General features: G+C 36.8%; 1 protein-coding gene across 6 annotated transcripts in view; it reads left to right on the top strand.

Annotated features, from left to right (window-relative positions):
• The window catches only part of VPS13B (vacuolar protein sorting 13 homolog B), a 626,384-nt gene that overhangs the window by 82,194 nt on the left and 531,273 nt on the right, over positions 1-12,917 (top strand). Inside the window, exon 17 of one of the 6 annotated variants that reach the window (XM_059672119.1) lies at positions 7,187-7,269. The exons of the other annotated variants lie outside the window; for them this stretch is intronic. Within the exon in view, the coding sequence (XP_059528102.1) occupies positions 7,187-7,239 (53 nt within the window). The 3' untranslated portion in view covers positions 7,240-7,269. Of the gene's footprint in view, positions 1-7,186; positions 7,270-12,917 lie in introns of those variants that run through there. 6 annotated transcript variants of the gene reach the window in all.

Raw genomic sequence — 12,917 nt, 5'->3', positions numbered from 1 at the left:
CCATTCTGACAGGTGTGAGATGATAACGCATTGTCGTTTTGATTTGCATCTCTCGTATAATTAGTGACTTTGAGCAGGTTTTCATATGTCTTTCGGCCTTCTGTATGTCCTCTTTCGAAAAGTGTCTATCTAGGTCCGTTGCCCATTTTTTTATTGGATTGTTTATCTTCCTTTTGTTAAGTTTCATGAGATCCCTGTAAATGTTGGAAATTAAACCCTTATCGGTGGTATCATTGGCAAATGTTCTCCCATGTAGTGGGTCTTCTTGTTGTTTTGTTGATGGTTTCCTTTGCTGTGCAAAAGCTTTTTATTTTGATGTAGTCCCATTTGTTTATTTTCTCTTTAGTTTCCATTGCCCTAGGAGCATTATCAGAGAAGAAATTCCTTCGGCATATGTTTGTGATTTCGCTGCCTGTGGATTCCTCTAGTATTTTTATGGTTTCCCGTCTTACGTTTAAGTCTTTTATCCATTTTGAGTTTATTTTTGTGTATGGTGTGAGTTGGTGATCTAGTTTCATCCTTTTGCATGTATCTGTCCAATTTTCCCAACACCATTTATTGAAAAGACTGTCTTGACTCCATTGTATGCTCTTGCCTCCTTTGTTGAATATTAATTGGGCATAGTGGTTTGGGTCAATTTCTGGGGTCTCTATTCTTTTTTTTTTAATTGAATCTTTATTGTTCAGATTATTACATTTGTTCCTCTTTTTTCCCCCCCATCCTCCCAGCTCCCACCTCACCCAGCGCCCTCACCCCCCACCCACTGTCCTCTTCAATAGGTGCACGATTATTGTCCAGTCTCTTTTCGCATCTCCCACACCCTTTCCCCCCCAAGAATAATCAGTCCATTCCCTTTCTATGTCCCTGATTCTATTATGATCACCAGATTATTTATTCACTTGATTCTTAGATTCACTTGTTGATAGATGCATATTTGTTGTTCATAATTTTTATCTTTACCTTTTTCTTCTTCCTCTTCTTAAAGGATACCTTTCAGCATTTCATATAATACTGGTTTGGTGGTGATGAACTCCTTTAGCTTTTCCTTATCTGTGAAGCTCTTTATCTGACCTTCCGTTCTGAATGATAGCTTTGCTGGATAAAGTAATCTTGGTTGTAGGTTCTTGGTATTCATCACTTTGAATATTTCTTGCCATTCCCTTCTGGCCTGCAAAGTTTCTGTTGAGAAATCAGCTGACAGTCGTATGGGTATTCCCTTGTAGGTAACTGGGTTTCTTTCTCTTGCTGCTTTTAAGATTCTCTCTTTGTCTTTTGCTCTTGGCATTTTAATTATGATGTGTCTTGGTGTGGTCCTCTTTGGATTCCTTTTTTTTGGGGTTCTCTGCACTTCCTGGACCTGTAGGTCTATTTCTTTCACCAGGTGGGGGAAGTTTTCTGTCATTTCTTCAAATAGGTTTTCAATATCTTGCTCTCTCTCATCTTCTGGCACCCCTATAATTCTGATGTTGGTACGCTTGAAGCTGTCCCAGAGGCTCCTTACAGTATCTTCGTATTTTCGGATTCTTTTTTCATTTTGCTTTTCCAGTTGGGTGTTTTTTGCTTCTTTGTGTTTCGAATCTTTGACTTGATTCTTGCGCTCCTCTGGTCTGCTGTTGGGTGTCTGTATAATATTCTTTATTTCAGTCAGTGTATGCTTAATTTCTAGTTGGTTCTTTATCACAACATCGAGGGTCTCATTAGATTTCTTGAGGATCTCACTACATTTATCGGCGGCTTTTAGACAGTTCTTAAGAGACCTTAAAAGTGTGGTTCTGAACTCAATATCCTCCATTGATAGTTTTGTCCTGTTTCTTTGTCTCCGCATTTTTTATGCTTTCTTGGTACACCCCCAAGTGGTCTTTGTGCGCAGTCTTGTTGCCTTTAAGCCTTGATTGATGTTGGCAATACCGGGGGTGATTTGACCTCCGGGCTAACTGGCTATGAGAGTCAGCTGTGTCTGCAGTGGGAGAGCTTCTGTGCTGGATCTCTAGGGCAGTGCTAATCTAGCGTTTGCCTGAGGCTATCCGGCAAATGGTTCTTTGCTGGGCTTGGGCGGGGCGGGTCCCCGGGGATCTACAGGGCGGGCGCAGCGAGCAGTTATGGCTGCTCTCAGTTCTTTCCCCAGGGGCTCTGCCTCTCAGAGTCCCAGCAATGGCTGCAAACCTCGGAGAGAAAGCTGCCTTCGAGTTCCGACCGAAGCCAGACAGTCCCGCTTCTCCCATTTGAGTCTTGGTCCCCAGAGACTCGCCCGGATCTGGAGCTCAGAGTCTGAAACTCCCTCCCGAATGAAAACAACAACTGCGCCCTCCGCCACCAGCCCGCTCCGTTCGCACACTCCACACCTCAGTATTTCACTTCAGCACTGCGCCTCCTCTGAGTCTGGGTATGATATTCTCTTTCCTCCTAGTTGTAGAATTTCCACTCAACCAGCCTTCTTGTGGTTCTGGATGCTGTCTGTTCTGTCCTTTAGTTATATCTCTGAAGTGGTTGTTCGAGGGCGGCAATCTCCGGTGTTAACCTATGCCGCCATCTTGGTTTCTCCTGGGGTCTCTATTCTATTCCATTGATCTATATGTCTGTTCTTGTGCCAGTACCAAGCTGTTTTAAGAACAGTGGCTTTGTAATAGTTTGATATCTGGTATTGAGATCCCACCTACTTTGTTCTTTCTCAGGATTGCTGCAGCTATTCGGGGTCTTTTTTTATTCCAGATGAATTTTTGGAACGTTCGTTCTAGATTTGTGAAATATGCCGTTGGTAATTTAATGGGGATTGCATTGAATCTATAAATTGCTTTGGGTAGTATGGACATTTTGATGATGTTGATTCTACCAATCCATGAACACGGTATATTCTTCCATCTGTTTATGTCTTCCTCTATCTCTTTTTTCAGTGTCCTGTAGTTTTTGGCATATAAGTCTTTTACCTCCTTAGTTAAGTTTATTCCTAGGTATTTTAATTTTTTTGGTGCAATGGTAAATGGGATTGCTTCTGTAGTTTCACTTTCTGTAAGTTCACTATTGGTGTAAAGAAATGCCATGGATTTCTTAGCATTAATTTTGTATCCTGCTACATTTCCGAATTCATTTATTAAGTCTAAAAATTTTTTGATGGAATCTTTAGGGTTCTGTATGTGCAGTATCATGTCATCTGCAAATAAGGACAGTTTTCCATCTTCTTTTCCAATCTGCATGCCTTTTATTTCTTCTTCATGTCTGATCGCAACGGCTAGTACTTCCAGTACTATGTTGAACAGGAGTGGTGAGAGGGGGCATCCCTGTCTTGTTCCTGTTTTTAGGGGGAATGGTTTTAGTTTTTGCCCATTGATTATGATGTTGGCTATGGGTTTGTCATATATGGGTTTTATTATGTTGAGGTATGATCCCTCAATTCCTATCTTGCTGAGCGTTTTTATCAAGAAAGGGTGTTGGATTTTGTCAAATGCTTTCTCCGCATCAATTGATATGACTATGTGGTTTTTTTCTCTCAATTTGTTTATGCGATGTATCACATTTATTGATTTGCAGATATTGTACCATCCTTGCATCCCTGGGATAAATCCTACTTGGTCATGGTGTATGATCTTTTTGATGTACTGCTGGATCCGATTTGCTAGGATTTTGTTGAGGATTTTGGCATCTATGTTCATGAGGGATATTGGCCTATAATTCTCTTTCATTGTATTGTCTTTATCTGGTTTTGGGATTAGGGTGATGTTGGCTTCATAGAATGAGCCGGGAAGTGTTCCTTCCTCTTGGATCTTTTGACATAGTCTGAGGAGGATAGGTTTTAGGTCTTCCTTGAATGTTTGGTAAAACTCCCCTGTGAAGCTATCTGGCACCGGGCTTTTGTTTGCTGGAAGCTTTTTTATTACTGCTTCGATTTCCTCCATAGTTATTGGCCTATTGAGATTTTTAGATTCTTCCTGGTTAAGTTTTGGAAGGTTGTATTTTTCTAGGAATATGTCCATTTCCTCCAGGTTGTCTAGTGTGTTGGAGTAGAGTTGTTCATAGTATTTTCTAACAATCCTTTGTATTTCTATGGGGTCTGTTGTTATTTCTCCTCTTTCATTTCTGATTTTGTTTATTTGGGTCCTCTCTCTTTGTTTCTTGGTGAGCCTGGCTAGAGGTGTATCAATCTTGTTTATCCTTTGAAAGAACCAGCTCTTGGTTTTGTTGATCTTTTGTATTGTGTTTTTGGTCTCTATGTCATTTATCTCCGCTCTGATCTTTGTTATTTCCTTCCTTCTGCTTACAGTGGGCTTTTTTTTTTGCTCTCTTTCTAACTCTTCGAGTTGTAGAGTTAGGTCATTTATTCTCATTGTTTCTTGTTTCTTGCACTAGGCTTGTAGAGCTATGAACTTCCCTCTCAAGACTGCTTTTGCCTTGTCACATAGGTTTTGGATTGTTGTGTTTTCATTGTCATTTGTTGCCATGATGTTTTTTTTTTATTCTTTGATCTCACTGGTAACCCAGTCGTTGTTTAATAGCATGCTATTTAGTCTCCATGTGTTTGATTTTTTTGGATTGTTTTTGTTGTAGTTGATTTCCAGTTTTATGCCTTTGTGGTCTGAGAAGATGCTTTATATGATTTCAGTTTCCTTGAATTTGAAGAGACTTTGTCTGTGACCCAATATATGGTCTATCTTTGAAGATGACAAATGTGCACCTGAGGAGAATGTATATTCTGTGGCTTTGGGGTGAAATGTTCTGAAGATGTCAATTAATTCCATCTGATCTAGTGAGTCATTTAGGATTGATGTTTCTTTGCTGAGTTTCTGTTTAGAGGATTTGTCCAGTGGAGATAATGGGGTGTTAAGGTCCCCTACTATGATTGTATTGCTGTCAATCTCTCCCTTGATCTCCTCCAGAAGATTTCTTACGTATTTGGGTGCTCCTATATTGGGTGCATATATATTTACCAGAGTTATTTCTTCTTGTTGGACTCCTCCCTTTAGTATTATGAAGTGGCCTTCTTGATCTCTTTTTATGTCCTTCACTTTGAGATCTAATTTGTCAGATATAAGTATTGCTACCCCGGCTTTTTTTTCACTTCCATTGGCCTGAAAAACCTTTTTCCATCCCTTCACCATCAGTCTGTGTGCGTCTTTTTTCCTGAGGTTGGTTTCCTGTAGACAGCAGATATATGGGTCATGTTTTCTTATCCACTCATTTACCCTATGCCTTTTGACTGGGGAATTTAATCCATTTACATTTAAAGTTATTGATAGAAACGTGTTAGTCGCCATTTTTGTTCTTTACCGCTGCGTTCCTTCTTTGTTTCCTGTTTTTTCTATTTACAGCAGACCCTTTAGCATTTCTTGCATTGCTGGTTTGGTTGTAATAAACTCCCATAGACCGTTTTTGTCTGTGAAGCTCCTGATTTGACCCTCAATTTTGATTGATAGCCTCTCTGGGTACAGTATTCTTGGATTCAGACCCTTCCTTTGCATGACTTTGTATATTTCATTCCATTCCCTTCTTGCCTGATGTGTTTCTGTTGAGAAATCGGTCGCTAGTCTGACGGGGGGGGGGGGGGGTCCTTTGTAGGGACCTTTCTGTCTCTGGCTGCTTTTAAGATTCTTGCTTTGTCGTTGGTGTTTGCCAATTTAATTATTATGTGCCTTGGTGTCAGTCTTTTCGGGTTCATTTTGTTTGGGACTCTGTGAGCTTCTTGGATTTGTGTGAGTTTTTTCCTGCCTGTATCAGGGAAATTTTCTGTTACTATTTTTTCAACCAGGTATTCTATTCCTTGCTCAGTTTCCTCTCCTTCTGGCACTCCTATTATTCGGATGTTGTTTCGTTTAGCATTGTCCCATCGTTCTCTTAGGCTCTCCTCCTGCTTTTTAATTTTTTTTTTCTAGAAGCTGTTCTGTTTGGGTATTTTTTTCTACCTTGTCTTCTAGCTCGCTGATGCGGTCCTCTGCTTCTTCTAGTCTACTGCTGATGCTTTCTATTGAGTTCTTTATGGCAGTGATTTCATTTTTCATTTCTTCTTGGTTTCTCTTCATTTCCTCTTGGTTCCTACACATATTGTTGAATTGGTCTTCCATTCTTTTCATCCACCTTATGGCCATTTCTCTGAATTCTTTCTCTGACAGGTTGCTTGCCTCCATTGCCTCCATTTCGTTTACTTCCTTTTCATATGATGCCTGTTTTTCTTTCATATTTGGGTTGGTTCTTTGTTTCACCATGATTTCTCTTCTCAAGGTGTTTGGTTATGTAGTTCTCTCTCTGTTTTCCGTGGGAAGAAGCAGTGCTCGTCTGAGTTCACGCAGTCACGCTGCTTGAGTTCCCCTGTTTCCAGGTTAGTAGCTGGGCTCTGGATGCCGGCCACAACCACCCAAGTTGGCGCAGTCTCCGCTGCTTAGCTGGCACACCATGAAAGGTTTCAGCCGCAGTCTCCAACTGTCCTTTTTTTCCTGGGTGTTCTTGGTCTTTCCTCGCTGCAGACAGTCTCTCAGCTGAAAATCCTCTGCCTATTCGGGCTGTATGTTACCCGTTTCAGCTGCTCACCCTTATCTGCTCCAGGACAAGGCACAGGACACGTCTGTTTATACCTCCGCCATTTTCCCAGTCCCGTTCATATTTCTTATGGATGTATATCTGGGTGTAGAATTGTGGGGCCTTATGGTAACTCTGCATTTAACTTTTTGAAAAATTGCCAGACTGTTTATACCATTGTATATTCCCACCTGTGCTGTATGAGAGTTCCAGTTTTCCTACATCCTCACCATACTTTTATTACCTTTCTTTTGGTTGTAGCCATCTGGGTATGAAGGAAGTAGTGTCTCATTGTGGTTTGGATTTGTATTTCCCTCATGGCTAATGAGGTTGAGGATCTTTTCCTATGCTTACTGACTATATATTTTTGTGTGGAGAAATGTCTACTAAGGTCTTTGTTTACTTGGCCTATGTATCCTTTTATTTTAAGTTGCACAATTGTTTATATTCGAATCAAGTCTCTTATCAGATATATGGTTTATAAACATTTTCTGCAGTCCTGTGGTTTGTCTTTTCACTTTCCTGATGATCACCTTCTGTCTAAATTTTCTCTCATTTGTACCCTCAAGTACATCTTTACATTGGACCCTGTTATCATTTAGAATTGGTTTGTTTCTTTTTTGTTGTTGATCCTACTTCTTGGACTTCATCATTATATTCTTTCAAACTTTTTTTTTTATCACAGAATCCTACCTATACTTATTACTCAGCTTTTTTTCCCATGGCCAACAGTTTTAGTGATGGTAACCGTCTAGATTCATTTCTTCTCTTTTTATCTTCTTCAACATGTTCTCCTTGCAGTAAGAAATTTTTGTATGTGCTGCATCTACCACCACCAAAACAACATTATTATCTGAACTGAATTTTTAATAGTTTTTGGCATTTTCAGAAAAGTTCACTTATAATTGAATTTCTATTTCCCATTTCATTAATTGCAGACTGGGGTTTGAAATAAACTTCGTTGGTTACTACTAAGAGCCTGAAAAGAATCAAGTAGGATCAAATAGAATGCATACAATGTAGTAAGAGAAACTTCTATTATGTTTATTATATTTATAAACAGGAAAGATGTACTTTATTAGTACATGCAATTATTGCTCTAATTTTTTTTTTGTGTGTGTGAGAACAGGCATTAAAATTTTTTGTGACTCCTTAAAATTCGGGTTTTAGAAAGAGGATAGGAGTGAGAAATGCCTGAATAACAAAAAGGAGAAAAACTTGTATCTTTTCAATGAAAGAACTACAATAATTTGATAATAACAATCAATTATATGCTTTTCAGATTTTAAAAATCCTTAGTAAGAAAATGTAGTACAGACATATCCCATTTTATTGCTTTTCACTTTAGTGCGATTCAGAGATACTATTTTTTCACTTATTGAAAGTTTGTGGCAACCCTGTGTCCAGAAAATCTTGTTGGTGCCATTTTTCTAACAGCATTTGCTCACTTCTTAACTCTGTGTCTCGTTTTGATAATTCTTGCAATATTTCAAACTTGTTCATTATTACTATAATTGTTATGATGATGTATGATCAGTGATCTTTGATGTTACTATTTTAATTCTTTTGGGGCACCATGAACCACACCTGTATAAAGAGGGCGAACTTAATAAGTTTTGTGTGTGTTCTGACTGCTGGATTGACCAGCCGTTCCCCTGTCTCTCTTCCCCTCTCCTCCCTGTTCCCTGAGACACGACAATATTGAAATTAGGCCAATAAATAACCCTACAGTGGCCTCTAAGTGTCCAAGTGAAAGGAAGTGTTGCATGCCTCTCATTTTAAAGAAAAACCTTGATATTATTAAGCTTAGTGAGGAAGGCATGTAGAAAGCCCAGATAGGTGAAAAGCTAGGCCTCTTGCTCCAAGTAGCCAAGCTGTGAATGCAAAGGAAAAGTTCTTGAAGAACATTAAAAGTGCTCCTCCACTGAACACATGAATGATAAGAAAGTAAAGCAGCTTATTGCTGATATGATGAAAGTTTTATTGGTCTACACAGATAAAGCCAGTGCAACATTCCCTTAGCTAAAACTGAGTCCAGAGCAAGGCCCCACTCTGCTCTTCAATTTTATGAAGGTTGAAAGAGATAAGGAAGCTGCAGAAGAAAAATTTGAAGCTAGCAGAAGTTGATTCCTGAGGTTTAAAAATGGAAAGGGGCCATCTCCATAAAATATAAAAGTGCCAAGTAAAGCAACAAGTGCTGATGTAAAGCTGTAGCAAGTTATCCAGAAGATCTAGCTAAGATAAATAATGAAGATGGCTACACTAAACAACAGATTTTCAATGTAGATGAAATAGTCTTTTATTGGAAGAAAATGCCATCTAGGACTTTGAAAGTTAGAGAGGAGAAGTCAATGCCTGGCTTCAAAGAATAGGTAGACTTTCTTGCTGGGACTAACTATAGCTGATGACTTAAGTTGAAGCTAGTGCTCATTTAGCATTCTAAAAATTCAGGGCCCTTAAGAATTACACTAAATCTACTCTGCCTGTGTTCTCTAAATGGAACAACAAAGCCTGGATGATAGCACATCTGTTTACAACATGGTTTACTGAATATTTTAAGCCTATTGTTGAGATATGCTCAGAAAAAAGATTCCTTTCAAAATATTACTGCTCATTGATAATGCATTTGGTTACCCAAGAGCTCTGATGGAGATGTACAAGAATAATGTTGTGTTCATGCCTGCTAACATAACATCCATTTTTCAGGCTACAGATAAAGGAATAATTTCAACTTTCAATTCTTATTTAACAAATACACTTTGTAAGGCTATAGCTGCTGTCGATAGTGATTCCTCTGATGGATCTGGGCAAAGTAAATTGAAAACTTACTGGAAAGGATTTACTCTTCTAAATGCCATTAAGAACATTTATGGTTCATGGGAAGACAACAAAATAACATCATTAACAGAGTGTGGATGAAGTTGATTCCAACCCTCATGGATGACTTTCAGGGGTTAAAGACTTCAGTGGAGGAAGTAATTGCAGATGTAGAAATAGCAAGAGAACTAGAATTATAATGTGACTGAATTGCTGCAATCTCATGATCAAACTTTAACAGATGAGGAATTGCGTCTTAATAATGCACAAAGAAAGTGTTTTCTTGAGGAATCTACTCCTAGTAATGTTGCTGTGAAGATTCTAGAAAGGACAACAAAGAATTTTGAATATTATATAAACTTAGATGATAAACCAGTAGCAGGTTTTGAGAAGATTCACTTAAATTTTGAAAGAATTACTGTGGGTAAAATGCTATCAAACATCAAGCATCACATGCTACAGAGAAGTTGTTTGTGAAAGAAAGAATCAATCTGTTGGGCAGACTTTATTGTCGTCTTATTTTAAGAAATTGCCACAGTCACTTCAACCTTTAGCAACCATTACCCTGATCAGTCAGCAGGCATTGACATCAAGGTAAGATCTTCCGCCAGCAAAAAGAGTATGATTCGCTGCAGGTTTAGATGATGTGTTAGCATTGTTTAGCAATGTAGTATTTTTAAATTAAGATCTGTTTATTTTTTAGACATAATGCTATTGCACAATTAAAAGAGTATAATGTAGTATGAACATAATAACTTTTATGTGCCCTGGGAAACCAAAAAATGTATGTGACTTGCTTTATTGCTGTATTTGCTTTATTGTGGTAGTCTGGAACCTAACTTGCAATATCTCTGAGGTATGCTTGTATTGCTTTTTATACCATTTAAGAAATGGCAAGAGGAACAGCACAGGATCATGGGCAGTTCATGTACATGTAAAGTGTTAGACATTTCTGGAACATTTTAAATGTGAAAAATGTTTATTTTGAAATCGTGATATGTAAGAAAACTTGGTTATTGATTCCATGGTTATAATAACACAGTACTCTTAGCGAAGGGTAACCAAATTAGGTTGTGGAATAATTTTATTAACTCAAAGGAAATAAATTAATTTGATAGTTAAGTTTTATATGTCTCCCATTTATTCTGCATTCTTACATAAAGAACCAGACCACAGAAACATTTTTAATTCTTTGATTACAGGTACAAAATTTTTTACTATTTTCTTAACTTGATTATTAAAAACTACTTATTTAACATTATTTTTTCCTTTTAATAACTTAACAGGTCTGTATAAATATAATCAGGTAACATTAGGTTGTTGGATTTTATTGAGTCATAAAAAAGAATTTGCAAAAACTTTGTGCCTCAGTCTTCTCATCATACATGTTGGATTAGTAATGGTGCTTCAGATATGTGACATCAAATATAATTTCAAACATGAAAACTAAAACATGCCTTTAGGAAGAAAATATGTTTTCTTTAACAAACCCTATATCATTAGACATCAAAAAAACAAGAAATAATTTTTATTGAATTGCTTTTTTAGTTTCTTTTTTGTGAATATGTTTATGTAAGAGGCTTTAAGTAAATATTTATCTGAATGTTGAGTTATTCTTTAAAGCTCCAATGATTCATTTTTCTTCATCAGTTCTTACAAAAGTCAGGATAAAATTTGACGATATTAAAATAAATGATAAAAAAGTTCTATGCTAATTTAGCAATTTAATTTTTTGCATTGAATTTTATTAACCTGCATGTTACATATAGATGTTTGTGTAGTGAATGTCTTATTCTCACTGTCAGGTAATAAGAATATTTTCAATTTTCAGTTATTAAAATTTAGGAGAGGCCAGAAATTGAGTAAGAAATTAGAAATTATGTAATAAAAGAATAGCAAATACAGGAAACTTAATTAAATAAAGAATAAAGTAGAAGTTTGAACTGAATATGTATTATTAGTTGGGATTATTGAATTACATATTTTTGCTGTTCATGTTTTTGATGGCACTAAAATTATAGAAATTATAATTCTTACTTATTTTTCCAGAAGATAAAATACAAAGTCACAGATGATTTTTGTTTTCTCAGGAAAACAAGGACTTGCTACCACTTTTTCCTTATTCAGGTAGTTCATTGTTTTGTTGATAGCCTCGTTCCATTAATCTGATGTTTGCAGGGAAAGTACTAACACACTTCAAAATCTGTGCTAAAGGTGATCATATGGACATTTGAATCCCTCATTTAAGTGATGTCTTAATGCTAAAATAAAAATTGACTTTCCAGAAAGTAACTGTAAAAGTATTTTTATGCAAGATTTCATGTGGGATACCTTAATGGTTGAATAATAAATTTTACCTCATAAAAATGAAATTCAATAATACAGTAGCTTTCTCAGCTCAGTAGCATCTGGTCTATTCTCATGAGAGCCAATATTTTCCAACTCATTAGGATCATGTCGTTCTGTATGTCGTCAACATTGACTTAGCCAAGCTACCTTTACTTACATAACCGCCAAACTATTAAATAGGTCTCTTGTGGAGTGAAGTCAAATATTCCTCTTACTTTACTTCTGCCTTAGAAGAGGGGAAGAAAATGTACATACTGTAACATTTAAACATCTGGTCTAAAACCACATCAGTGTAACTCTGAGCAAAGTTACGGATTCAGTATTCTTCCCAGGTGTGCATATAAAAAAGGTTTTGGAGTTGTTGACTAGTTCTTTAACCCTGTAGGAATAAGACTGAGGCATAGTGATATACTTTTTCTGTTTCCCCTTTTCAGTTTTATCCTATCTGAAAAACATCTCCAATAAGTTCTAAAATATACCTCCAAGTGGTTCTAGAATACATATATTTGAGCTGTTAACAATTTTTCTTTCCAGATAGAGGCATTGACTATAACTTTATCCTTGTCTAAAAATAAAGAGTTGAGTTAGATTTGCATTAAGAACTACCAGTAAAATTATATCCTTGTTATTTAAATTATAGTAAAATGATATTACTTTTAGGAATCTTGTGACTTTTAAAGTGCCCCTATATAAATTTTGCATGATATGAATGTTTATTGAATTTAAAGATTCCTTTTTACTTCATGTAGAGTTATTGTGACAATTACTAAGAACCACATGCATAATTATTTTTCTATGAGTATAGTTTAGAGAATTAAGAATGTGCGTAATCCTTTTTGAATATGAACATAGTCACGAATAATAAATATAATAAATCAGATGGACTAGTTCTATGTGTAAGTGAATAAAGAGAAGAGGGCAGATGAATGTTCCGCCAGAATCCTGTTTCCTTTATTGAACCTCACTTGTACACATGTATTTTGGGAGTCAGCATTCTTTATCCTATGAGTAATTTTCGAAAACAGAGTACTTTATTTTATACCAGAACTTTTCTGCTCCTCACTTCTAATGCTTCCATCACATAATTGTTTTTATTGTCCCCAGTGTTCTGAAACTTACACCCCACTGAGCTATGTTCTCTTGGGGTACACTTCTATAGCACTACACATTATTGTTAATGTATTTCTGTCTTGGCCACCATTTGATTTCACTGAGCATATCTCAAGTTGAGATTGTACTGTTTCTGTGTA

The sequence above is a fragment of the Myotis daubentonii genome, chromosome 17 (genome assembly GCF_963259705.1).
Source record: "Myotis daubentonii chromosome 17, mMyoDau2.1, whole genome shotgun sequence".
In the NCBI taxonomy this organism is placed as follows: domain Eukaryota; kingdom Metazoa; phylum Chordata; class Mammalia; order Chiroptera; family Vespertilionidae; genus Myotis; species Myotis daubentonii.
Note: the sequence above shows the minus strand (reverse complement) of the source record. Positions and strands in the feature narration are given on the sequence as shown.